Below are 26410 nucleotides of genomic sequence, written 5' to 3'. Positions count from 1 at the left end.
GATATGCGTAAACACTTACTGTTCACTTAAAATTAAAGTTACTGTAACATTAAATGAGCGTACGCAGAAAAAAACATTCACATCACAATTTTTTTTTTGCCGATAGTAGTTTCCATGCGCAAACTGGACCAGCTCATGTTCGCAAAAGCGGTCAAAAACGATGAGGCTTCTTGAGCGGTCTCTCGTGGTAGATTTTGGGACTGCTCGTGAACTGGATTTCCTTTGTATAGCGAGCAAGATGTTTGCGAGATTTGTTGCCAATAGAGCTTGGTTAAAGAGGTATCACTGCATTTCGTAAAAACAACTGTAAGTAATTACGAATGAAGATGAAGTCTGCAAAATCCTGCACTGCAAAGTACAAAAACGAACACTAGTTTTTACTCTACGTGGGAAATAACAAAAAAATTGTTCTTCGTATTTTTTAGTCAATAAAATCAACTTGTTTACACAAATTATTTTTGTTGTTATCATACATAGTCTGTCTTGCTTTGAGTAAATATGTCCCTCTTTGTATGTGTATGCTTAATAATGGGAATTCCAATCATTTATGGATTTAGAACGACTGAGCCAAATTTTTGCACCTTCACTTTGGTAGGTGATATTTCCCAGCAATGTTTTTTATATAAATTCTCCAAAGCAGGCACAAAAAGAGGAGACATTGTAATAAAAAAAAAAAATGCAGATGTGTTTGTGTCACCAGCATGCTCCCTTTCCCATAAGCCCACCGGCCACAGTGTAAAAATATGTAAAGCCGCTTGTCGTGTCTGCAGGATTACAGAGTGAATATCTTCCTGCGGCAGAAGTGGAATGACCCCCGGCTGGCGTACAGCAAGTACCCGGACTCCTCCCTGGATCTGGACCCGTCCATGCTGGATTCCATTTGGAAGCCCGACCTCTTCTTTGCCAACGAGAAGGGCGCCAACTTCCACGACGTCACCACTGACAACAAGTTGCTGAGGATCTTCAAAAACGGGAACGTCCTCTACAGTATCAGGTGAGAGACAGCAGATAAACACGTCGCAGCAAACAGCGTGAAATAATACAGATGGTGGAAGAATAGATCATTGATGAACAAATTACAGTAAACCCTCGTTTTTCACAGGGATTGCATTCCAAAAAGGACCTGTGTACTCAAAATCTGCAAAGTGGAAACCTTTATTTATTCAAATCAGAGTGTCTTTCAATGTGTCCTTAAAACACAGAAAGTTATATATTTTGTTTATTAGGTATGTGTTAAAAATGCCCAACCCAGATCTAAGAGGCCTTATACTTTTAAATCAGAGCTGTTTGGTACGGAACACATTAGTTTCCCAGGAAAGGGGACTTTGGAGATTGCCATAATGCTTGTCCAAGTTTTAATTTTATTTTTTTTGTCAGTGTTGCATGAAAATGGTGAAAGTAAGAAAAGGCATGCTTCTAGTTAAGTCCAAACGCCAACCCTACCCCAAACAAGATGAAAAAAGATTTTTATTTGAGCACATCTTAGAACTGCACATACTTGCACGTACATCATGAACAAGCTGACTCAGGCTGCATTCATGATTTTAAAACAGTTGGCCACAGAGAAGAACAAAGTTTTAAATACCATACAGCTCTTTGAAATACTATATTATACATTGAAACCAAAGAACAAACCCTATATACAGACTCAAGCATTTCTATCACAAAAAATGTATTGTACTTAAAAATAATTTCTTTAATTTCAAATTATAATTTTAAAAATAATCTTGCAACTAAATTGCACAACTGATTCCAAAAAATGATGGAAAATATCTTTTAATACCTCATATGATATTTTGTCGCAATCAGGTGGGCATTAATTGAAAACAAAAATGATGCTTTTAGCTCCCCTCTAGCACAGGGGTTCTCCAACCTTTTTCAAGCTGAAAGCTACTTCCTGTTACTGATTAGTGCAAAGGGCACTAAGTTTGATATGTATTTCTTAAACAACATCTTATCCTCCCATTACTATGTTGTTAATATGTTATTACCAATTTAATTATTGTAAGAAGGGTTAAAGAGACTATGTCAACCACTAAAAAGTCATTTTGCTACAAAAAAAATCACAATGACCCAGTAAGGGTGAGCTTAGTATGGGTCTGCGCACACCTCAGCTGTCTTTAGGGGGAACCCTGGTGCCAGCAGGCACCACGTTGGAGACCACTGCAGTCTAGCATGTCAAAAAGTCCAACTTTCTTAGCAATAGAAGCATCTTCTATTTCGTTGGTCCACAGCGTTTTTTGACATGATGGCTTCTAGACAAACCCAAAATTCAAAAAGATTTGCGAATATGAAATTCATTTTTTTACGTGCCTTTAAGGGTGATTTTCTTAGCTGAGATATGACTCAACCATAAAAAGTTGATACAACCTCAATTCGTATTCAACATAGAAGGTTGTAGGGGTATACACTAGTTTAAAAGAAGACGTGATCCCATTGTGATTGGAATCTTCGATATTCCACACTGCGTGTAGTTTTTTTTTTTAAATAAAAGACTTGTCTACCGCAATCACAGAGGGATTTGTTAAGAATGAATGAATGAATGAAAACTTTATTCGAACATTAAAATAAAAACAGAACAAAAACAATAAGTCAACAACAAAATAATATTACATAATATGTTCGAAAAGGGGTAGTCAGAAGCAAATACGTATATTCCCTACCCCTTCATCTTCCTTATTAAACACACCAATTATATAACAACAATTGTAATACTATTATGATAACAGTTATGATATAACAACAGCAACAATAACACAAAGTTAATCATAGTTCTAGACGCACTATTCCCAATCTCTCGTATCACTCATACCAGATTTTCTTCATCTCTGTATTCCTCCAGGAATGTTCCTTTGTATCTAAACCTGAACAAATGAATAGTTAGACATTGTTTGATCTTGTCATATAAACTGTTCCAAAGTTTTACTCCACACACAGAAACACACATACTTTTCCTGGTGGTTCTCACCTTTGGGATCATGAATTAACTGCAGCCCCTTAAGTTATAATTTCCTTCTTTCCGAATGAATAATTTATGGATGTTTTCTGGCACTATGTTTTTGTTGACCTTAAATAGCAGTTGTACAGTGAAAAATTTACTAAATCATCTAATTTTCATAATTTGGACTGCAGGAATAAAATATCAGTATTATCTCGATATCCTAACCTGTGTATAGTTCTAATTGCATGTTTTTGGAAGATAAAAATGTCACGGTCGCCATGACGACCAGTATGCCACGCCCCCGAACTCAAGCTGAAGCAGATCAGCTGATTGCTGTTCTGCTATTTAAGGCTGGATTTTGGGTTTGGCGGGTGCTGGTTCATTACTCATTATTCACAATCCCGGTCTGTTATGCCTTGTCCTGTTTTAGTCTGTTATGCCTTGTCCTGTTGAGTTCGTGCCGGAGGAACTCTGTATTGTTCTGTTTTGCCTCGGAGTATTGGGCGACTTTTATTTTATTAAATAAAACCTATGGATCGTCAACGCATTTGAGTTCTCCCTTCATGCCTCCTGCCTCCGTTCTGGTCCGGTCACCTTCCACGCCACCACGTCTCGTGACAAAAAAGGGGCTGTAGTGAACTTTTGTAATTATTGCCCCAGACTTCTGCACAATATGTTAAGTATGGCAGAACTAGAGAACAAGATAATAAATACAATGCATTATAGTTTAAAATGAATTTGGCTCTATTATTATTATTGAAATGCTTTTAGATACTTTAATCAAAAGATTAAAGGTAAAAAAATAACTCTGACTTTGTGAATGGATCTGAGGAAAATTAAAAAAAAAACTTAGTTCCACAAAAACCAGCACATGTATGAGAATATTTCATTCCATTTCATTATGGCCAGATCCCAATTCAATCTTCTAGGCATAGAACTGAAATTGCATCAGTCTATTAGGTTACTCAGACACTGAGTGGTGCTCAGGTGTGGCGGAGGCGGGGGTGGGCACCAGAAGATGACAGCCGGTCAGACCTTCGCCGATGTCGGCTGGCGGAGAAAGACGGCGGGGGGCACGGCGGGCACCTGAACGCATCGGCGAGACAATAAGTTGCAGTAATGAAAGTGTGATTGGAAGCCGCTGGAGTGAAACCTTGCCAACGCATCCCAGCGGAGAAGAATACAGCAAATACTGCAAAGCACACTTTGGCTCAAAGTAATGTCTGTTTCTTTATATGTCTCGCTTGACATCACAGGTTGACTCTTATCCTGTCCTGCCCGATGGACCTGAAGAACTTCCCCATGGATCTCCAAACGTGTACAATGCAGCTTGAAAGTTGTAAGCATCCATTTCCTTTTTGCTTCTGAACATCGAGCATGATCAACTTTACAAAGTACCATAAATTTCAGACCTGATTAAAAGCCGCGTGCTCAAATTTAAAAACCAAATTCGATTTTGCATTTTTACAAGCAGCACTGGATTTAAAGCCTCAGGCTTAAACATCTATTAAATAGAACTAAAACTTTTTTTCCTTTCCGTACATTTTAAACCCGGTGATCTGACAAAACGTCTTACCAATGCTCAGTGTTGGGAGTAAATAAGATAACGGCGTCATTTTTTTTGTAAAGGTGTGTTAGGAAATAAATATATTAAAAATCTACCGTTTACCAAATTGTTTTAATTAGTTATCTGACTCCATTAACCAAACACCACCTAACAATGCATCCTCGTTTCTTTTTGTGAAAAGACGGACAAGAGACCGGCATTTCCACATGGGGGCAGATTTAATTTCTTAAATAATAAACTAAGTGAATTCCATCCAATAAGCCGAATTTCGTCGCTCGAGTCTTCGTCGAGCTTCTCTCTCGATTGTCCCTCTCGATTCTCTGATCTTCTGAAGTTCTTCTCTCGACCCACGTCTTACTCCCAAGCTGCCGTGTCGGCTCCTCCCATTGGCGCGTCAGGAAAAGCCCCCCCACGTGGGCTCCACGGCTCTTCGATGTCTGTCATGGTCAAAACATCCCCGCGCTTTTCCACGTCATCAGGGCTTTGTTCTCCAAACATCGCCTGCCGTCCCCCATCATTAGGGCCCCTCTCCGTCGTCGGATGTGCTGATTATCTTATCAGCCCTTGTCCCAGTTCCTATTGTTTCTGTAAACATCATTCTTCACAAGGTTGCAATGACCTGCCCTGTCATGGCCAGCATGGTCGTCATAGCGACCGGCTGGCCCCGCCCCCTGGGCACCAGCTGAAGCAGATCAGCTAATTGCGTGTGTGCTACTTAAGGGTGGGTTGTGGGTTTTGCGGGTGCTGGGTCATTGCATTTCTGTTTGCATTTTCGGTCTGCATTTCCCGTTCTGTTTTGCTCTGTCCTGTTTTATTTGAGTCGGAAGAAACCTGTGTTTGCACGTTTTTGTTAAAGCCTGTTTGTTCTGTCTTGTCCCTGAGTTTTGGACGACTTTTATTTTGGTAAATAAAAGTTTTGATCGTCAACGCAATTGAGTTCTCCCTTCCTGCCTCCTGCCCCCGTTCTGGTCCGGTCCCCCTCGTGACATGCCCCACACCTCAGCCAGTGAATATCTTTTGCATTAAATGTAATTTGTATTTGATCGTACAAAATCCCTTATAGTCACATGTATAAAATCCTTCAGGTGTAATCTAAATCAGTGCTTTTCAACCCTTTTTGGACCAAGGTACACTTTTATTCATAAAAAAAGCTCAGAGGCACACCATTCATCGAAAAGGTTTGGAAATGTAGTTATGTCAAACATTTCACTGTACTACCTCATAAGCAGATAATTAGGGTATGAAAACATAAAATGATACTTAAAAAAGAATGATGTGCTGTATTTATGTTTTTATTTTTTACAATGCAATTTTAAACCGCTTTGTTAAACAAATAAATTTATTAAATGTACTGTGTTACCTCAAGATCAGATAATTGGTGTATAAAAAGAATATTAAAATTTACTGCCACCTACTGAAATGGATGGCTATTACAGTTCCTCGTCTGAAGGGAGCAAAAATACTGAATGATGGCCTGATTTTTTTGGAAAGATAAAATTGGGCAAATTCTAGGAGCACACTAGACAAGGTCTCATGGAACACCAGTGTGCCCCGGCAACACTGATCTAAATAATAATTTTTCCGACGTTACAACGCCGTCATCGTTACTTACGGTCAAAAGCGGCGCGTTACCTTGGGTTTAGAACGCCAACTGTGTGTCCCCGTGGTTTTTCGCTTTCCTCTAAGTTCCTTACGCCACGTCTTTTGGAAACTTGTCACCATTCAAAATAGCGACTATATATAGTTTGATAGCTATAGTAATCAAGTTTTAGAAAGGGCGAGTTCGTGAATGCGACAGTAACCAAATTGTGTCTTTCAGGAACAAAACATCTCTATGAGCCGGCTCTTGGAAGTAGGAGCCGGCCAAACGCTAATCGAGAGCCTGTTCACTTCGAGACGCTCTTTTTCTCCTGTGATTGGTCGAAATACATTTTCTCAGGGATTCTGGCCTGTTGCCGTTGACTTTGTTCATTATAAAAAAAGGTTAAAATAGTTTTGTATTTTATCTTTCCCTTGGTAGATTTATGAATATATTAATGTATTTTTCCTTTATTTTTCAGTATTAAAGTTATGGGTTAATTCTTCTTCATTTTCCCCCTTTGTAAGTTATTCATATTAATACATAATAAACCTCCTCCTTGATCTGCTACCTTATCGTGGTGGAGGAGTTTGTGTGTCCCAATGATCCTAGGAGCTATGTTGTCGGGGGCTTTAAGCCCCTGGTAGGGTCACCCATGGCAAACAGGTCCTAGGTGAGTGGCCAGACAAAACGCAGATCAGAAGACCCCTAATGATGAGAGAAAACTTTGGTCCTCGATTTCCCTCGCCCGGACGCGGGTTACCGGGGCCCCCTTCTGGAGCCAGGCCTGGAGGTGGGGTCCGCTGGCGAGCGCCTGGTGGCCGGACCCTTACCCACGGGGGCCGGCCGGGCACAGCCCGAAGGGACGACGTGGGACCCTCTTCCCATGGGCTCACCACCTGTAGGAGGGGCCAAAGGGGTCGGGTGCGCAGAGAGCTGGGTAGCAGCCAAGGGAGGGGTCCTTGGCGCGACGATCCCCGGCTACAGAAACTGGCTTTTGGGACATGGAACGTTACCTCTCTGGCAGGGAAGGAGCCCGAGTTGGTGCGTGAGGTTGAGAAATTCCGACTAGATATAGTCGGACTCACCTCTACGCACGGCTTGGGCTCTGGTACCAGTCCTCTCGAGAGGGGTTGGACTCTCTTCCACTCTGGAGTTGCCCGTGGTGAGAGGCGCAGAGCCGGTGTGGGCATATTAATTGCTCCACGGCTCGGCGCCTGTACGTTGGGGTTCACCCCGGTAGACGAGAGGGTAGCCTCCCTCCGCCTTCGGGTGGGGGGACGGGTCCTGACTGTTGTTTGTGCTTATGCACCAAATAGCAGTTCGGAGTACCCAACCTTCTTGGGGTCCTTAGAGGGTGTGCTTGAGAGCGCGCCCCCTGGGGACTCCCTCGTACTGCTGGGAGACTTCAACGCTCACGTGGGCAATGACAGTGAGACCTGGAAGGGCGTGATTGGGAAGAACGGCCCCCCTGACCTGAACCCGAGTGGTGTTTCGTTATTGGACTTCTGTGCTCGTCATGGTCTGTCCATAATGAACACCATTTTCAGACATAAGGGTGTCCATATGTGCACTTGGCACCAGGACACCCTAGGCCGTAGTTCGATGATCGACTTTGTCATCGTTTCGTCGGACCTGCGGCCGCATGTTCTGGACACTCGGGTGAAGAGAGGGGCGGAGCTGTCAACTGATCACCACCTGGTGGTGAGTTGGCTTCGATGGTGGGGGAAGATGCCGGCCCGACCCGGCAGACCCAAGCGTGTTGTGAGGGTCTGTTGGGAACGGCTGGCAGAATCTCCTGTCAGAAGAAGTTTCAATTCACACCTCCGGCAGAACTTCGCCCATGTCCCGAGGGAGGCGGGGGACATTGAGTCCGAGTGGACCATGTTCCGCGCCTCCATTGTCAAGGCGGCTGATCGGAGCTGTGGCCGCAAGGTAGTCGGTGCCTGCCGCGGTGGCAACCCTCAGACCCGTTGGTGGTCACCGGCGGTGAGGGATGCCGTCAAGCTGAAGAAGGAGTCTTATCGGGCCTTCCTGGCCTGTGGGACTCTGGAAGCAGCTGGCAGGTATCGGCTGGCCAAGCGGAATGCGGCTTTGGCGGTTGCCGAGGCAAAAACTCGGGCATGGGAGGAGTTTGGCGAGGCCATGGAAGCCGACTTCCGAACGGCTTCGAGGAAATTCTGGTCCACCATCCGACGTCTTAGGGGGAGGAAGCGGTGTGCCATCGACACTGTGTATAGTGCCGATGGGGCGCTGCTGACCTCGACCCGGGACGTTGTGAATCGGTGGGCGGAGTACTTCGAAGACCTCCTCAATTCCACCGGCACGTCTTCCTCTGGGGAAGCAGAGCCTGAGGACTCTGGGTTGGGCTCTCGTATCACTGGGGTTGAAGTCACCGAGGTTGTCAAAAAACTCCTCGGTGGCAGGGCCCCGGGGGTCGATGAGATCCGCCCAGACTTCATTAAGGCTCTGGATGTTGTGGGCGTGTCATGGTTGACGCGCCTCTGCAACATCGCGTGGACATCGGGGACAGTGCCTCTGGACTGGCAGACTGGGGTGGTGGTTCCCGTCTTTAAGAAGGGGGACCGGAGAGTGTGTTCCAACTACAGGGGAATCACACTTCTCAGCCTCCCTGGTAAGGTCTATTCAGGGGTACTGGAGAGGAGGGTCCGCCAGGAAGTCGAATCTCGGATTCAGGAGGAACAGTGTGGTTTTCGTCCTGGCCGTGGAACACTGGACCAGCTCTATACACTCTTCAGGGTCTTTGAGGGTGCATGGGAATTTGCCTGTCCGGTCTACATGTGTTTTGTGGACTTGGAGAAGGCATTCGACCGTGTTCCTCGGGAGGCCCTGTGGGGGGTGCTTCGGGAGTATGGGGTACCGCACAGTCTTATCCGGGCTGTGCGGTCCCTGTATGCCCGGTGCCAGAGTCTGGTCCGCATTGCCGGCAATAAGTCGGATTTGTTCCCGGTGAGGGTTGGGCTCCGCCAGGGCTGCCCTTTGTCACCGATTCTGTTCATAACTTTTATGGACAGAATTTCTAGGCGCAGCCTTGGCGGGGATGGAGTCCGGTTTGGGGGCCTCAGTATTGCGTCACTGCTTTTTGCAGATGACGTGGTGCTGTTGGCTTCCTCAGCCCGTGATCTTCAGCTCTCGCTGGAGCGATTCGCAACCGAGTGTGAAGCGGCCGGGATGGGGATCAGCACCTCCAAGTCCGAGGCCATGGTTCTCAGTCGGAAAAGGGTGGTATGCTCCCTCCGTGTCGGGGAGGAGGTCTTGCCCCAAGTGGAGGAGTTCAAGTATCTTGGGGTCTTGTTCACGAGTGAGGGTAGGATGGAACGGGAGATCGACAGACGGGTCGGTGCAGCGTCTGCCGTCATTCGGACCCTGTACCGGTCTGTCGTGGTGAAGAGGGAGCTGAGCCGAAAGGCAAAGCTCTCGATCTACCAGTCCATCTACGTTCCTACCCTCACCTATGGTCATGAACTTTGGGTCATGACCGAAAGAACTCGATCCCGGATACAAGCGGCCGAAATGAGTTTCCTCCGCAGGGTGGCTGGGTTCTCCCTTAGAGATAGGGTGAGAAGCTCAGTCATCCGGGAGGGACTCGGAGTAGAGCCACTGCTCCTCCGCGTTGAGAGGAGCCAGTTGAGGTGGCTCGGGCATCTAATAAGGATGCCTCCTGGACGCCTCCCTCGGGAGGTGTTCCGGGCATGTCCCACCGGCAGGAGGCCCCGGGGGCGGCCCAGGACACGTTGGAGAGACTATGACTCTCGGCTGGCTTGGGAACGCCTCGGGGTCCCGTCGGATGAGCTGGAGGAAGTGGCTGGGGATAGGGACGTCTGGGCTTCCCTTTTAACGCTGCTGCCCCCGCGACCCGACCTCGGATAAGCGGAAGACAATGGATGGATGGATGGATGGACATAATAAACGTTAATATATAAATCAAACAACAAAAACAACCTGAAGAGCGATTTGGGAGCCAAGCTGAAAAAGCTGGTTCCCTAAAAAGATTTGGAATTCCCATCTCTACAGTGGACCATTTGAGTTTGATTTAATTACTTTACGTTACTTTCCCTGTTAAGTAGTTACTTTTACTATGGAGTTACTCAGTTAGAAACTCTTTTTAGAAGAAGTAGTGAGTAACTATAACTAATTACTTGTTTTAAAGTAATGTGCCCAACACTGCCAATGCTTAGTGCGTATGCGTACAAGGCTGATTGCAGTTTCCTACAAAGTTGACTTACATTTTTAGTTTTGATTTAGTCTAGTTTGTGTCACAAGACAGGAACGGAGACAGGACCCAGTAGCGTTCGTTTACTCAGTTTTATTGATAAAGAGAGAGAGCAGTGCTTGCTTCCACGATCCGATGATCGACGGACACGGGTAGCACGTGGCTGAAACGTGTAAGTGGCACTTCGGCAGTGAGCGAGGATAATCGTAGGCAGCAGGGATACTGGTCACTAGCCGGGACAGGAGAGCAAGGGCGGTATTGAGTCAAGAAAAGAGGTCTGCAACAGGTATCAGGTAGGAAACAGGGCAAAACCGGTCGGTGGTCGGGATGGCAGAGCAGGGCAGAAACGGGTTCAGAAACAGGTCGGCAACAGGTATAAGGCAGGAGAAAACAGGGCAGGAAAATGTCGAAAGGTATAAGCTTGCCTAGCTGGGAACACAGGTTCGCAAACGGTCTGACACCAGTAACAGGGAGCCGGGGGGTTTAAAAAGTGGCAAGGAGCCAATCAGCGACCAGGGCTGTTGGCGCCAGCGGGGCAGTCGCAGGTGCCCCGAATCAGTAATCATGACAATTTGACTCTGTCACGCTTTCACCACTTCAAACTGAAACTTTATAACACACAGGTGCACTCTGTCATTTAGGTCGACATTGGATTATTCAGAGGTCATCAATGACTTCTGAAGTCAGTTGGTTGAGCTGAGAGAACAGGGTGCCCATATCTTTGCAACACATGCTTTTCAGTTTTTCGTTGTTTGTAGTTAATATATAATATAAAAAGTTTAAATAATTTGGGTCCACTTGATTCTGAGAAAATGTTTTTTCGCTTTAAGTTGGAAACCTGAAATGTAGCAATATGACAAAAAATTATTGGCTGGGCAATATTTTTGCTAGGCACTGTTGAAAAGTATGGCCAAAAATCCATGGCTTGGACAGAATCAAATTGATCCAATCATAAAATGGCATAAATGCATCAAAAATGAAAGATCTTTTTCTTGAGCATGTTGAAACATTGTTCCATATCTGAACGTGATGAGAATAGAAATCCAGTGTTCCGTGCGCCTCAAATGTTAATGCAGCAGTGATAGATAACTGAATTGTACAGGCCAGGTTCCCCTCCTGGGAAAGAAGTAATTGGATCCACTTGACAAGCACTCGACAAGAGTGAAGAAAAACTTCTACTTCGGCAAATTTTGGCAAGATCAGTTGACTCGTGCAACTCACAATTTTAGTCAGGCGTCAATCAGGCCAGCTACAACTGACGACCTTAACACTTGAAGGGTATTTGTTTTTTCAAACTAATTCTTTAAGGTAAATGCAGGCTGATTTAATGAGTAAAGAAATTCAGGAATTTCTTCTGGCTTTTCCTTCTCTCTCTCTCTCTTTCTCTCTCTTTCTCTGTCTTTCTCTCTCCCTTTATTTGTCTCTTTGTTGCTCTTTTTTCTCTTTCTCCATTTATTTCTTCCTTCTTCCCCTCCTTTTTCCTACCTTTCTTTTGCTCTATTTCCCTCTCGTTTGATTTCTTCTCTCATTCTTTCTTTTCCTCTCTCTCTCTTATTTGGCATTTTATTTTTCTTTCTCTTTGTCATTTTCTTATTTTTCTCTATTTCTCCTTTCTTCCTCTCTTTATTTATATCTTCCTCTTGCTTGTTTTCTTTTTCTTTTTCTCTCTTGTACTCTCTTTCTTTCTTTGTCTATAATCTACTAGTAAAAAAAGGTGAAAGTATTTTGTTACAATACATTCGACACCCCTTCTTGCCTACTTCAAGTTAGGGCTAATAATGAGAATAACTGATATTGTTTTTCAACAGTTGTGATATGTCAATGATTAATATAAAGGAAATGAAATGATCTGCATTTATATAGCGCTTTTCAAGTCAAGACTTCCCAAAGCGCTTTACAGTGTGCTTCACATTTCCCAATAGCAGCCTCTTATTGCAGCCATGTAAGGCGCTAACCTGCTTATTGGGGGTATTAGGGGTTTAGTGTCTTAATGACACTTTGACATGTAACGCGGAGGAGCCGGGAATCGAACTGCGATCTCTTGATCCCAAGACGATCGCTCTACCTCCTGAGCTACTGCAAACAAAAATGAGTGCTAAAAAGCAGAACTTCGGTGGTTCAAAGTGACCAAAAAGGCCCTATATTTCTTTTCATCTTTTGCCCACCCTTTCACAAGGTTTTGGGGGGTGCCCTTAGCAGCAAGATAGCAGACAATGATATCAGCTCCCTCTAGGTGAGTCTCATGTTAGGTTGAATAAATACAAATTTCTCGACCTATGAGTATTTATAAAAATGCATCTTCATATTATAGTTGCTTATCATTCAAATATTAGAAGGTTTTTTTTTAAATCACTATGACGTGCTAAATAATAGACAATGCCCCTTTAAAATTTAGGACTACTTGACTAGTGATAAAGAAAGTTTAACCTGAAATGCTGATTATTGGACTACATTTTTCCTAATGGACTATGTGAACTTTTTAATTGCTGGTCACCGATACCCAAAGCCGACTGGCCAGAGTTGACACACAAAAGCAAATTATGAGCATAGACTTGAACCCCAACGTCATTTCTCAGCAGAAGTGGCTAGTAAGTACATTTACGTGTTGGGAATTTTTTTTTTTAATCCTTATACTTTTACTTGAGTAAATTCGTGAAGAAAAAAAACTACTTTTACTCTGCTACATTGGGCAACATTGAAGTCGTTACTTCGTTACTTAATAAATCCCCTCTACGTAATTACACGTCTGTCTGTCTCCGCCAAGGCGCATTTATTTGGACCCAGAACTCCGCCAGGCTCTACCATGTTTAACCAATCAAACGTAGCAGCCTCATCACGTGACTATAATTACCTTCAGTGGGGAAAATTTGGTTTACGGATGAAACAGATAAAAAATGTCACTTAACAGTGCCTGTTAAGATAGGTATTGGGGCTTTAAAGGTGCCACTTAGAGCTAAATGTGCCTAATTGATTTATTTGATGTATACAATTTTTTTAGTCTGTTAAAGCACTTGAATTTACGTTAATCATATTTAACCTATATCTAAGTTAAAAAAAAAAAAATTCTTGATCGGATCGACTATGATAATTTGATTATCGGATTGGTTGTTTTCTGGAAAAAAAAAAGATAAATACGACATTGCTACAGTTACTCAGTACTTGAGTAATTTTTCCTTTTCCTCAAGTAAGTATTTGGACGACTACTTTTATTTATAGTTGAGCAATATTATTCTGAAGTAACAGTACTTTTGCTTAAGTAAAATTGTTGGCTACTCTACCCACCTCTGTTCCTCAGTTGGCTACACCATGAACGACTTGATCTTCGAGTGGCTGGAGAACGGCGCAGTGCAAGTGTCGGACGGTCTGACACTGCCTCAGTTCATCATGAGGGAGGAGAAGGAGCTAGGATACTGCACCAAGCACTACAACACCGGTCAGCCATGCTTCTCTTTACAATTAGACTCAGTAAATCGGTATCAGAACTGAGTTTAATTTTTTGAACAGGCAAGTTCACCTGCATCGAGGTGAAATTCCATCTGGAACGTCAGATGGGCTATTACCTAATCCAGATGTACATCCCCTCCCTCCTCATTGTCATCCTCTCCTGGGTTTCCTTCTGGATCAACATGGATGCCGCTCCTGCCCGGGTAGCGCTCGGGATTACCACAGTACTCACCATGACCACGCAAAGCTCTGGTTCTAGAGCTTCTCTTCCTAAGGTACGGTGTTCTTTCTCAGACAGGGGTAGGCAATATTTTTTTACTGAAAAAGCCATGAAACAAAACAGGGCTGATTTTGGGTTTAGAGTGCCTGGCTGGTTGAAAACATCTTTTTTTCATTTCACTTAAAGTGATATCCATCCATCCATTATTTGCACCGCTTATCTTCAGTGGGGTTGCGGCGGTGCTGTAGCCCAAACCAGCTATCTTTGGGCAGTGGGCAGGGGGCACTGAATTGGTTGCCAGCCAAAAACTCACTCAGACAACTCACTCGCTCATACATACCAAGAGACAATTTGGACCGGCCAATTAACCTGACATGCATGTTTTTTTGGAATGTAATAATAATAATAATAATAATAATAATTTCCTTGTATTGTCATTCTGTGTAACAATGTACACAGAACGAAATGTCGATTGCACCTGACCCGTTGTAGCGAGCCGATGCAGCCGCAGCCAACAGAGGGCGCCGCCGACCACTTTTTAAGTCTTAGGAATGACTCGGCCGGGGCGCGAACCCGAACCTCCCAGTCTCAAAGCGGGCGCCTTACCATCTAGGCTACTGAGCTGGTGGGAGGAAACCGGAGTGCTCGGAGGAAATCCACACAAGCAAGGGGAAAACATGCAAACTCCACACAGGAAAGTTCGATCTCATGACCTCAGAACTGTGCCTCACACACACTAACCACTGCGTCACTGTGCTTCCCTACTTAAAGTAATATAACATGCCAAATTTAACATTTTAATTAAAATATCCATTTTGACCGTGATTTGTTGTGAATAATGGTTTCAAAACAAGGTGCGAGTAGGATACTTTTATAAAAAATGTAACTAAATACAGCAGCTGAGAAGGAGTGCATCAGAGTCACGTAAAAAAATGGTAATGACATTTCTTCTTACCAGCCTTAAAGATAGAAGGCGCTACTGCGCTACAGCGCTCCTGGCACAAGTGGTAGGAACACGGCGTTGCACTCCCGGCCTAAATGTGTTTAAAATGCGAAATGCAGTCATGAAAAAGCCACACCAAGCTTGCGAGACATACATTCCAGACCCCTGTTCTAGAATATTTATGAATTAATAAGGCATTTCATGTACCAAATACAGCGTTCGTGTACTTTTTTTATGGCTAAATTTGATCGTTTGTTAAGACAATTTTCCCAGTACCCAGCATCTTGGTTTCTTCACCTGTCCACATGGCCGTGATGCTTTTGAGGCGATGACGCCTCATATACAAACTAATGTCAGCTGCCATTAGTCTCGAGGGAAGTAGAAGTGCACTGGCAAAGCAAAGCTACCAGAGCAGGCATGTTGGCGTCATTTTTAAGCAGACTTGATTTTTTTTTTTTTCATTTAATGTATAGTTTATTGAGTCGGACTGCAGGGAAACATGACAAGAATTGAAAACGTTTACTAGCATTTACTAGCAACAATAAAATTCAAGTATTTTCACGTTTTTAAAGCAACCTATTGAACTCTGCAAATAAATTTTATAAAGAAGAGGGTGGGGAAAAATCTTCCTTTCACACACATCTACTCCTGGAAAAGTGTGCAAAAACATATCTTAAAACTTTTCACCTTCTTCTTGCCATGCCTCTCCCGGTGGACTTTCCAAACATGCTGTCAGTCTTCACCGACACTAACGCTTGATCGAGACCTGATTGGAATCTTTTCCAGGATGTAGTGAGTTCTCCAAAGGCCCATATTCTGCTTTCCTGCCACGTTGGATGAAAGTTGAAAGCAGGATAGAATATTTTCAACAGAAATAAAATGTCCCACTGCCTTTGATTTTAATTGCCAATTATCACGACACGGATTACTGTGAATTTAGACAGATAAACTATGTCATCTGCTAATGAGTACTGCCAAAAGTTAATGCGTTAAAACATTAGTTCTGAGTTAATGTTATCCGCATTAACTCAAAAATGAAAGCAACTCATCTCTATTTTAACATCTGATTAATCCATTAATAACCTTGTTGATTGATGGAGTCATCAACTACAGATAAACGATGAAGTTTTACATATCAATCACTGTACTCTAAAACTAATCATTACTTCCAATTACCATTATGAAAAATGACAATTTCTGTACTAGCTTGACCATAGCAATGACAGAAGATAGGTAATTATTTCCAAAATAAAGGCCAATACCATCTTTGTCCAAGATAATCACTTTAGATAAACAACATTCAATGATATCTAAATATCTTGTAAAAATAACACCCAAATGTTCAGGCTGATCAAAACTATTAAATGTACCAGATTGTGACCTATGGTAAATAAATACAACATATATAAACTAATAGAAATCAGTCTTCAACATACAGCAGTCGTAATAGGGGGTCTACTCACCGAGTGACTCCCAACAACAGGTGTTGTGACACATCAATTGGGTTTGGTAAGGGGGCTGGGAATCCCTTCTCTGTATCAATCTCCCACAAAGAGTCAAGAATGCAAGAATGAGAGTGTGTTCTTTTCTCTAGGTATATGAATAAATACTTGTATCTCTACTCAGTAGTAAAAGCAGCATTTCAATTTCAACTCAAGAGTTAAAGATGCTTTAAAGCTTTAATTACAGAGTTAATGCAACACAACTTTGAAATTGAAACTTTAATGGTTTATTATTTGTGCTATCAAAGAAAGAAATATGTTTTCCTCGGTTTGATTCTCTAACAATTGATTGTGCATATTCAGGCGTTTGAAAAATTAAATTGTTGGGTGTGTTGTGAAGCAGTTTAGTGAAGAAAAGAAAAAATAAGACACAATTTGTTAGCGGCACAGTTCTGAGGTCATGGGATCAAGTCCAGCTAATCAGCCTTCCTGTGCCGAGTTTGCATGTTCTCCCTGTGCCTGCGTGGGTTTCCTCTGGGCACTCTGGTTTCCTCCCACAATTTAAAAACATGCATGTCAAGTTAATTGGCCGGTCCAAATTGTCCCTAGGTGTGAATGAGGGAGTGAGTTGTCTGTCTCCTAACCACTCATCCGCCGTGCCGCCGTTCAAGAAATTGTATATACTGTTTATATTTAATGGTTGACATATTTCATTGCAGATAACCATTCCAAATCTTTGCAATGAGCACTTAAAAGGGCCCTGTAACTGGGTTTGCTTTCAAATATCTGAACACGCCCCCAGTAAAGTGGATTTTTCTTAATGGGACCTTCAAACATGCACTGCAGTTATTTTCAGCACGACTTGAGTGCAAGAACATTCAACGTCCCCAATCCCAAACACGCAATGGAAGTAACTGCCTCTTTGGAAAAAGGGAAGCTAATGAGAAAGTCACCTTAATCGCCAACGCACTCTAAATTACTTTCCATCAACTGCCGCTCAACGCACTCTTTGCTTTGTACTTTATCTGAAACCAAGTGCGGAGAGATTACAGCTATTTCTGACTTGACGGAAGACGTATTTAAAGACGGCGTTCTGCTGACGACAAATGCCAATTTCCCTCACAAGGAAGCTTGCAAGTGCTCACAATAAATGCATAGAAGGGACGTTATGAGGACTGATTCATGATTCGTCTGTGTTTGTACAAGCGGGGACGGATCATCAAACAGTCTCCGACATAAAACACACGTGCGGTGATAAATATTGAAAACGAGGCCTTAGAGAGCCGCCACTCGTAGAAACAGTAACTCGGCACGCTCCGCTGGCCTCATAAAAACAAACGGCGGCGTTCCACGTGCTAATCGGCAGTTGCGAGGCGTTGTTCTCTTGCGGCTTTCATCTTCCTCACAATCATGACAAGATCGTATCAATATCAAGGGATTGTTTGGAGCAGAGGCGGTTATTATCTCCCTGCCGCATTTATTGTCACACAAACATCAATGTCGCTGAGCCACATCTCTAGACTTGGAAAATGTAAACTCTCATCTGGTGCGATACATTTAGGAAAAGCATGCCTAGTCGGAAAGTTTTCGCCAAAGCGCAATTAAAGTGGAATTGATCCGCCGGCTGAATGGAGAAGATGTAATATAATAAAAATTTCTCCCGTCACCTGCAGGTCTCTTATGTGAAAGCCATCGATATCTGGATGGCGGTGTGTCTGCTCTTTGTATTTGCGGCATTGCTGGAATACGCTGGGGTTAATTTCGTCTCCAGGCAACAGAAAGAGTTCCTGCGCTTGCGGCGAAGACAAAGGAAGAATCACAAGGTAGACCTTTCTCAACCTCCATGTTTACATACAAATTTTGGAAGCACATGGGAGGGGGTTTGGATTATTATTTAACCGTGATGTGCGGTAGAGGTCGGCATCTGGTGAGGCAGTCAGATTCACAAATAGCCTACATCTTATTCGTCAAGAAAACAATATAAAGATTACAGCATAGAGAAAAACAATGTATTGGCTTAACTAAACTTAGAAATGAGGTCTTTGCTTTGCTCCTTTTGAATAAAAGCATCAATAGATACTGTAGGTAATCCAACATTGTGAAGAAAAAGTCCTTGCAACAAGTCAAGTCAAGTCAAATCATGTTTATTTGTGTAGCCCTTAATCACAAAGAGTCTCAAAGGGCTGCACAGACTACAGATTATTGCAAATCACAGACTATTATAAGACCATCGCCTGATCTAAAACCTACATAAGGGCAAAAAATACACTGATATTGTCAACATATAGGTTATTCAAATGCTATAGAATAGTAGTGTGTTTTAAGCTTAGATTTAAACATTTCCACTGAGGTTGCAGATCGAATCTCAGGGGGAAGAGCGTTCCACAGCACCAGGGCCTGAATGGAGAACGCTCTTGAACCTGCGGATCTCCTTTTGGCTCTTGGGATCACTAGTAGACCAGCATTTTCAGAGCGAAGGCTGCGGACCGGAACACGGGGGGAAATTAAGTCTGAAAGATATGAGGGAGCAAGTCCTTGCATGATTTTGCATAATACCAACAGAACCTTAAAATCAAATCTTAAGCTAACAGGGAGCCAATGCAGGTTAGCTTAAATCAGGGCAATGTGATCAAACTTTCTTGTCTTAGTCAAAAGCCTTGCTGCTGCATTTTGTACCAGCTGAAGGCTCTTGATGTTGGACTCCGGGAGACCGGAGAGTAGTGCATTACAGTAATCGAGACGGGAGGTAACGAATGCAAGAATTATAATCTCCGCATTTGACTGAACAAGTCACGGCATTTACATGGACCAGTAACTAACATTTCGGTTAACAAGAAAAAAAATATTGGGTGGCTTGATTTTCTGTTAGATTGCCGAACTATCACTAATTCAATTGTTTAGGGCGGAATTGTGCGCCAAATTAGAATCCATGGTCTCACTATCACCATCTGCCATTAGGCAAGAGAATAGCGTGCCTTACTCAGCGTCTGCAGACACTAAGTACACTACTTTGTTACTAGATAAGTAATCCTACATTAGGAGAAATAAGGTCATGCAATGACCAACAAAATACTGGATAGCTTGACATGGTCTTAGCTTGCTAATACTATCACTGGTTCTATTGTTTGGGGGTGAGGTGTGCGCTAAATCAGAATCCTTGGTCTAACTATTGCCCTTTGCCATGAGGCAAGAGAGTTGCGTGCCTCACTTTGCCTCTGCAAAAACTCAGTACAGTAATACATTACACAATATTCTTTATCTGCACCGCTTATCCGCAGTAGGGTCGCGGGGGTGCTGGAGCCCATCCCAGCTGTCTTCAGGCAGTAGGCAGGGGACACAGGGACAGACAATTCGCTCGCTCATTCACACCTAGTGACAATTTGGACCGGCCAATTAACCTGACGTGCGTGTTTTTGGAATGTGGGAGGAAACCGGAGTGCCCGGAGGAAACCCGAGCAAGCACGGGGAGAACATGCAAACTCCACACAGGAAGGTTCGATCTCATGACCTCAGAACTGTGCCGCACATTCACTAACCACTGCGCTGCCGTGCTGCCCCATTACATAATAATTGTGATAAAAATATTCATAATATAATGCAGAAATTGTGAAAGAGAAAATCCAAAAATAGTGAAGTTCAATGAGAAAAAAACTTTAATAAATCACTGCATGTTATAGGTATCAAGATAAGAAAATCTTTGTCAAGAGCAAGATTATCCAACAATATTTAGTTTTCTTCCATATTTATATTTAATGTTTTAATTAATGGTGCCTGAGGAAATAAAGCAAAAATCTAAGCTTTAATCCAAAAACTAAAACTTGTATTTTTTTATGACCAAAGGTAGTAGTTACCAACTTTGATTCTGTCCCATTCAAAATAAATACGTAGGGTTTTGTTACACTGAAATGGAAGACGAGTACAATATTGACAAGACGGGGGCAAGATTTAATTCGAAGCCATCTGGGCACTGGAATGGAAACACGAAGTGAGATCATTCAGGGTTGCATCCATTACAATAACATTTCCTAATAACTCAGGCCTTTTTACATATTTCAAATTGTGCATCACTACTCATCCAAAGCTCTCTCATTTATTAGTTTATGTCATCTGAGTCTAATGTGACCATATTTTTTCCTTTTTTCAGGATGAGGACATGCGTGACGGACGCTTTAATTTTGCTGGCTACAACATAAACCAATGTCTGCCAACTAAGGACGCCTCAGCTGTTAAGAACGCCGCCCCTGCTGCGAACGCTCAGCCGTCCGTCCCTAAAGACACGGACATCATGAAGAAAAAGTTTGTGGACCGGGCCAAGAGGATAGACACCATCTCTCGCGCTGCCTTCCCACTGGCCTTCCTCATCTTCAACGTCTTTTACTGGATCACCTACAAGATCATCAGGCACGAGGACATCGACAAAAAGTAACTTCTGTTTATGTCAGACTGAAATAAGATCATTGAGGAACAACGCCAAGTGATGATTTTTCAGGGATGATGCCTAACGTTTGTAAATTTTAGGGACATTTTCAGGTCGTACGGCTGCATTTTAAATGAGGGAGTAAAAACTGAGGGTTTAGTAGCGTTCTGGTTACGGCGGACCAAATCCTTTTCTAGCCCATCTTTGCCTTGAGGTCTGTACAATTACTGAAGCCAAGATCAAAGCTGTTATAGTAGAATAACTTGGTTTGGGCCTTTGATACTTCTCCAGGTGGAAAAGGTAGAATCTTGGTATCAAATGGATTTCTTTGATATTGTACTTATATCGCAACACTGCAATGTGGTGAAGTCGTGTTATATATTATATTTAAAAAAGCACACATAAAAATCAATATTTGGGATGAATATTTGAACGAATTCCAGGAATTTTTTCGTTTTCCTATTTTCCAGATTATAAATCACTCTCGGGGGATAAATGAAGCCCAGATTGTATAATTGTGTATGTAAAACAGAATACATAAATCAAACTACAGCAGGGTTGGGCAAGCTTTTTGAAAAACGGGCTACATTGGTTTGAAAAAAATTTGCATATGGTCGCCTGGAGAAAAAAAAATGGCTGATTGATGTATTTAAATTTTTTGTAAATGGCAAGAGTCTTGGAGCCAATACCTTGGCATTACAAGTGGAAACATTTAATCTAAGATGATCGATTTTTTTTTTGCGTTTTTTTGTTTATAAAGGGACCCCTTACCCCGATTGGTTTTCAAAGTATTTAAAAAAAACTTTAATTAAAAGTACTAGCAAAGTAATATCTCCATTTTTAAGCACTAGATGTGATTCAATACAATATGGCTACTTTGGAAGGGTTTTATTGCATAATATTTAGATATATTGTTTTTTTTTAAAAAGTGTGTAAAAAATGTAGCCACTTATATGTTTGCCATGAGCCCAATGAAAAATATCATTTTTATGGGGAACCACAAAGAACACAGAATAAGAAATTTAGGTGAGTGCAATTTCCTTGTGTAGTGAGTGTATTGCCTTAAACAGTGCACCTGTGGCTTCTCTTCAAAGTTAAATAACATAGGGATGGTTATTTTCCTGAAATGTTCTTTGATTGATAAATGGTAGTCAACAAGTACAGCTACACTGGGTGTTTTTTTTTTTTTGCAAGTGACGCTTACTTTTGGTGACATCCAGTGGAAATATTTAAAACTGTAGGTCATTGCCATGCGGCTTCTTTTTCTCTTGTGCTTCTCACAGCTCTGACTTGCGGGCTGGATTCAATCTGTTGACAGGCCTTGATCCAGCCCTCGGGGCATAGTTTGCCTACCCCTGAACTGGAGTATCTTGTAATTGTAGGTCACATTTTTGTTGACCAGGTAACAATGAAGATTCAATTCACATTTATTTATATAGTCCTTAATAACAAACAGTTTCAAAGGGCTGATCTGAAACCTGCAAAAAAATAACAAACGTTGTTTTTCATACCCGATTATTAATAGTTGTAAGCATTCTTGTATTTTTCTGATGTACCGCCCGTACCGTTGAAGCAGAAGTGGTAACATCCAAACCAGGAACGAGTATCAATAGCTTTGGTATCTTTTCCGAAACCGACCCAATAGTTGCAACGGCGGTCAAGTGTCAGAACCAGAACAGGAGGAGGACCAAGATGCGTAACGTTTTCACGCAAGCTTTATTTTATGGGAATGGGGCAGTCATGCACGTTAACACAAACACCAGTGATTCGGCGATCGCTGGGCGGAAGAAGTAAGGCAGAAGTCCGGCGTGGAAAAACAGGAAGCCAGAGGCCGACAACCACAATAACAGACACACAAGCAGACGGACGGGATTGATACCAGACAAAACGGGACAGACAGGATCGATACCAGATACTGGAGTCTGGAGTTAGATATCAGACAGGATGAGACAGATGGGATCGATACCGGATACTGGAGACTGGCACAAGATATCAAACAGGACGAGATAGACAAGATTGATACCCGATACTGGAGACTGGAGTCAGATATCAGACAGGAGGAGATAGACTGGATCAATACCGGACAGGATACACAAGCAGGATACCGGACAGAGTCAAAACACTCGTCTTGCGGGTGCAGAGGTTCGTTGACGGACTGACAAGGGGTGAGTGAGAGCACTGAGCTTAAATAGGAGGGAAGCCAATCAAGAAACGAGCGGCAGCCGGCGCCAAACAGGCGGGGCCAAGTGAGGGCAATGGGCAATCGTGACATCAAACTGTTTTAGAATCAGGAACGAGGAATTATAGATTATAATCGAAAGTTGCCACAAATTTCATGGAAACAATATTATAATTGGAGAATCTAAGGCACTAATGGTTTTGACAGTTGAAATCATCAGCAAGAAAAATAATCCAAAAGAGCTATTCTAATTTCGTAAAAGATCATGTTACTTTTTGGATATAACAATTAGCGAGTTTCCGATGTAGTAAAAGGCCACGCTTGTTTTTAGTGTAGTAGAACAAGTCCATAGTTATACGCGTAAAACACCTGCCTTTGAAATTATAGAATTTTTTTGTTTTATAATTTACTTCAGAGTGTAAATGGCAAGAACCACTGCAATGGAGAAAAGAAAAAAACGATTTCTAGTCTGGAAAACAGGGTACAAAGAAAACGTTTTTACCGGAATTGGTCATTTTTACCCCTTCCCTGTTACATAATGTAAATTGTATTCATTGTTATACTGTCTTACTTATCCTGATTAGCCTTGCACCTCAGGGGGTAGGGTTTTTTTGTGTGTTTTCTTTTTTAGTGTGTGATAAGAACATCGAGAGAACTGCAACTACAAAGGATGCCAAAAAAGAATGGAGGGCTTCCGATATTCCTTTACTTCGAGATTGATGCATCCAAAAATGGCATCTTCATTATATTCCAACACTAAGTGCAAAAAACAAAACAAAAAAGTGATCAACGTTCCTGCAGGGTTAAACTGAGTTTGTTGTCGTTTCATTTTTGTAAGGATTCAGGATTTGTGCGCGTATATTTGTCTTGGCCATCAGGTTCAACAGTTGATATTTAGATTGAAGCCACATTGCCAAATATTTACCTGCCCTCAACGGCCATTTGGTGCCGCAGCCCCACATGGACCTTTTAGGCTTTGTCCGATCTAGAAGTTTTAATCAATGATAATGGTAATGCGCAAAAGGCTAAAATTTGTAGTGAATTTTATTGTGCTTTGAAACTTCTAAAATTGGTTCTGAACTTAAGTTGGGGACTGAAAACAATCCTTGCACCTGCAAAGCCTACACTAATAACCTCACAGTGTTTGAGTGATACTAAAAAAAATCATAAAAAACTAGGATGATAGTTACTTTAATACAAATTTACAAGGAACTGTTTATATACAGTAGACTCCCAGGTTATGGTGTCCTACCTCACAATGTTTTCATGTTATAGTGTGGAATACAATGATTTTTCTGCCCCCGTTACAGCATTTACCCCACCATACAAAATCAAGACATTTCTTTAAATTCTCAAAAAGTTCGAATTTTGCAGTGTTTCTGCATGCGACTGTGTAATTAACGTGCCTCATACGTCTGTCTCGAAGATGCCTGTCCCCTTTTGGTCGGCATCATATCAGATGCTGGTATGCTATTGGTTTGCCGCAGCATATTATGAAGATGCCGATATGCAATTGTTTGAAAACCCTCCGAAAATGCCTTTCTTTGTCTTTGTTCAGTTCAGATGCTTGTATGCTTCATAAAGACTTTGCGAGTTGGTGTGTTACAGTACTGTATTTGTTTTTGTACGGTTATTCAGTATACACACATCTTACATATTAGGAGTACTTACTATGTACTATTTTGTATATGCATGTACATTTGATGTAAATACAATTTTGATGTTCTTATCCAGGACACCAAGGGTTTGGAACGCATTATCCAATCTCAGAACAGATTATTGGCATATTCCAGGGGTCTACTGTGTAAACAGTTCTAAGGGTGGCTTTAATAATAAGTGAAAAATAATCATCTTCAGCTTTCCAAGCATATATATAATTTCTTTTTAATCCATGTGTTCGTGACAACGTTGTACAATGTACAGTGTATTTTTGTAAGTTTGTGTCCAAGTCGAGTTTCTACTTTGACAGTAACACTGAAAACATTTCGTAAATTCTGAAAACGTCTTTTAAAGTTCCAAAGACAGTGAACATCTTAAATCCTACATATATTAAATAAATGCATCAGGTATTTTATTGCTGTAGCATTAGTCCAGTTAATTAGAACTTGAGTTAATTGTGAAATAAATGACCTTTCTGTGTACGTGACGCAACTGCTCGGTACCCTGACGTCTTGAATAGAGAATGCTCGACTTAAGTACTGGTAATCCAGTAGTGGGCGGACGAGAAACAATGAAACTGCCTAGCACGCATTCTATAGACCTGCTCATGGACCTTAGGAACTCTTGCTGAATGCTCTTATTTAAAACTTTATTCATCAGCCTGAACATCAATAAAAAAAAGATTAAGAAAACCTGTACCAACATTTGCTTTTTTTATTTTTTCGGCTCAAAGAAGATCATCACAGCCATTTCCCTTATGAAAAATATAGACATTATATTGTTTTTTTGTCATATTGGATTTATTCTCCTCTAAGGAGAAAAATAACTGACAAATGCTGCAATGGCCCGATTGACGTTCAGATAAAAAGTCTCATTTCAGCGAGGTGATGACACTGGCCATGGATGACTACATAGCCTGGGGTAGTATGGATATTATCTGACTATGGGTTTCCTCCACTGCATGATAAGGAACTTTTACCGTCCTGTCGACTCAAGTGGTAACCTGAATGGAAAATCCCTATGTATTTTTGTATAAGCAGCAGGAAGCCCATTTGATGGTTAAAGGCTTCATAAATATGTTATGGGATTGGCCAGAAGCCAATTGTATACAGCAACGCATAATGAGACAGGTAAGCAGCTCTTTAGAAGCAGATTGAATCTAAGAAATACACAAGCTTATGCTATGATTACCAGCAAATTTCGTTGAAAAATATGCAAAGTCCGCATGAGTCATCCAGCCCAAAATGCAGGAATTGTACACTATTCAATAACACTAATCCTCCTGTGGAAATCCCATCAATCCCAAACTTACACAACAGCCCATTAATATTGTTTGAATTATGAAAACAAGGGACTCATTACACCCTACGGTGGCACATGAAAGAAATATTAGTTGCGGTATCTAATTTAGTCCGGGATCGAAACAACTTGCCTGGTTTATTGAAGGGGAGGGCTTTGTGAGGAGAGAAACGAGTTGCCATGGCAACTGCATCCAATCAGAAAGCAGAGAAAGAGTGAAATAAAATTGTTTATAGCCAGTGGTCTATTATTTAAGATGAAACATAATAAGGCTCTGTGGAAAAAATTGCAGCAAATTGAAAATAAACTACAACGGTAAAATATTACATCCCATTGACAATTGTTTTTAATAAAGGATTGCAAGTAATAACGTTGATGCAAACATTAAGACTTTGAATGGTTAATTCTTGTTCAGTAAATGAGAAAAAGATTACGACGCAAATTAATTTCCTTTACTTCCTTGCGCACTACGAAATATTATCACTT

At 42.0% G+C, this 26410-nt stretch overlaps 1 protein-coding gene across 1 annotated transcript in view; it reads left to right on the top strand.

Annotated features, from left to right (window-relative positions):
- The window catches only part of glra2 (glycine receptor, alpha 2), a 51125-nt gene extending 24737 nt beyond the window's left edge, over window positions 1–26388 (top strand). The window contains exons 4-9 of the mRNA XM_088352193.1: window positions 771–994; window positions 4198–4280; window positions 13617–13754; window positions 13826–14040; window positions 18044–18193; window positions 20515–26388. Of these exons, the coding sequence (XP_088208319.1) occupies window positions 771–994; window positions 4198–4280; window positions 13617–13754; window positions 13826–14040; window positions 18044–18193; window positions 20515–20796 (1092 nt within the window). The 3' untranslated portion in view covers window positions 20797–26388. The remainder of the gene's footprint in view (window positions 1–770; window positions 995–4197; window positions 4281–13616; window positions 13755–13825; window positions 14041–18043; window positions 18194–20514) is intronic.
- Window positions 26389–26410: the final 22 nt, after the last annotated feature.

This window comes from Urocampus carinirostris, chromosome 14 (assembly GCF_059441175.1).
Source record: "Urocampus carinirostris isolate Australia breed hairy pipefish chromosome 14, RoL_Ucar_1.0, whole genome shotgun sequence".
Taxonomy (NCBI): domain Eukaryota; kingdom Metazoa; phylum Chordata; class Actinopteri; order Syngnathiformes; family Syngnathidae; genus Urocampus; species Urocampus carinirostris.
The sequence above is the reverse complement of the archived record's forward strand: the minus strand, read 5'-3'. Positions and strand labels throughout refer to the sequence as shown.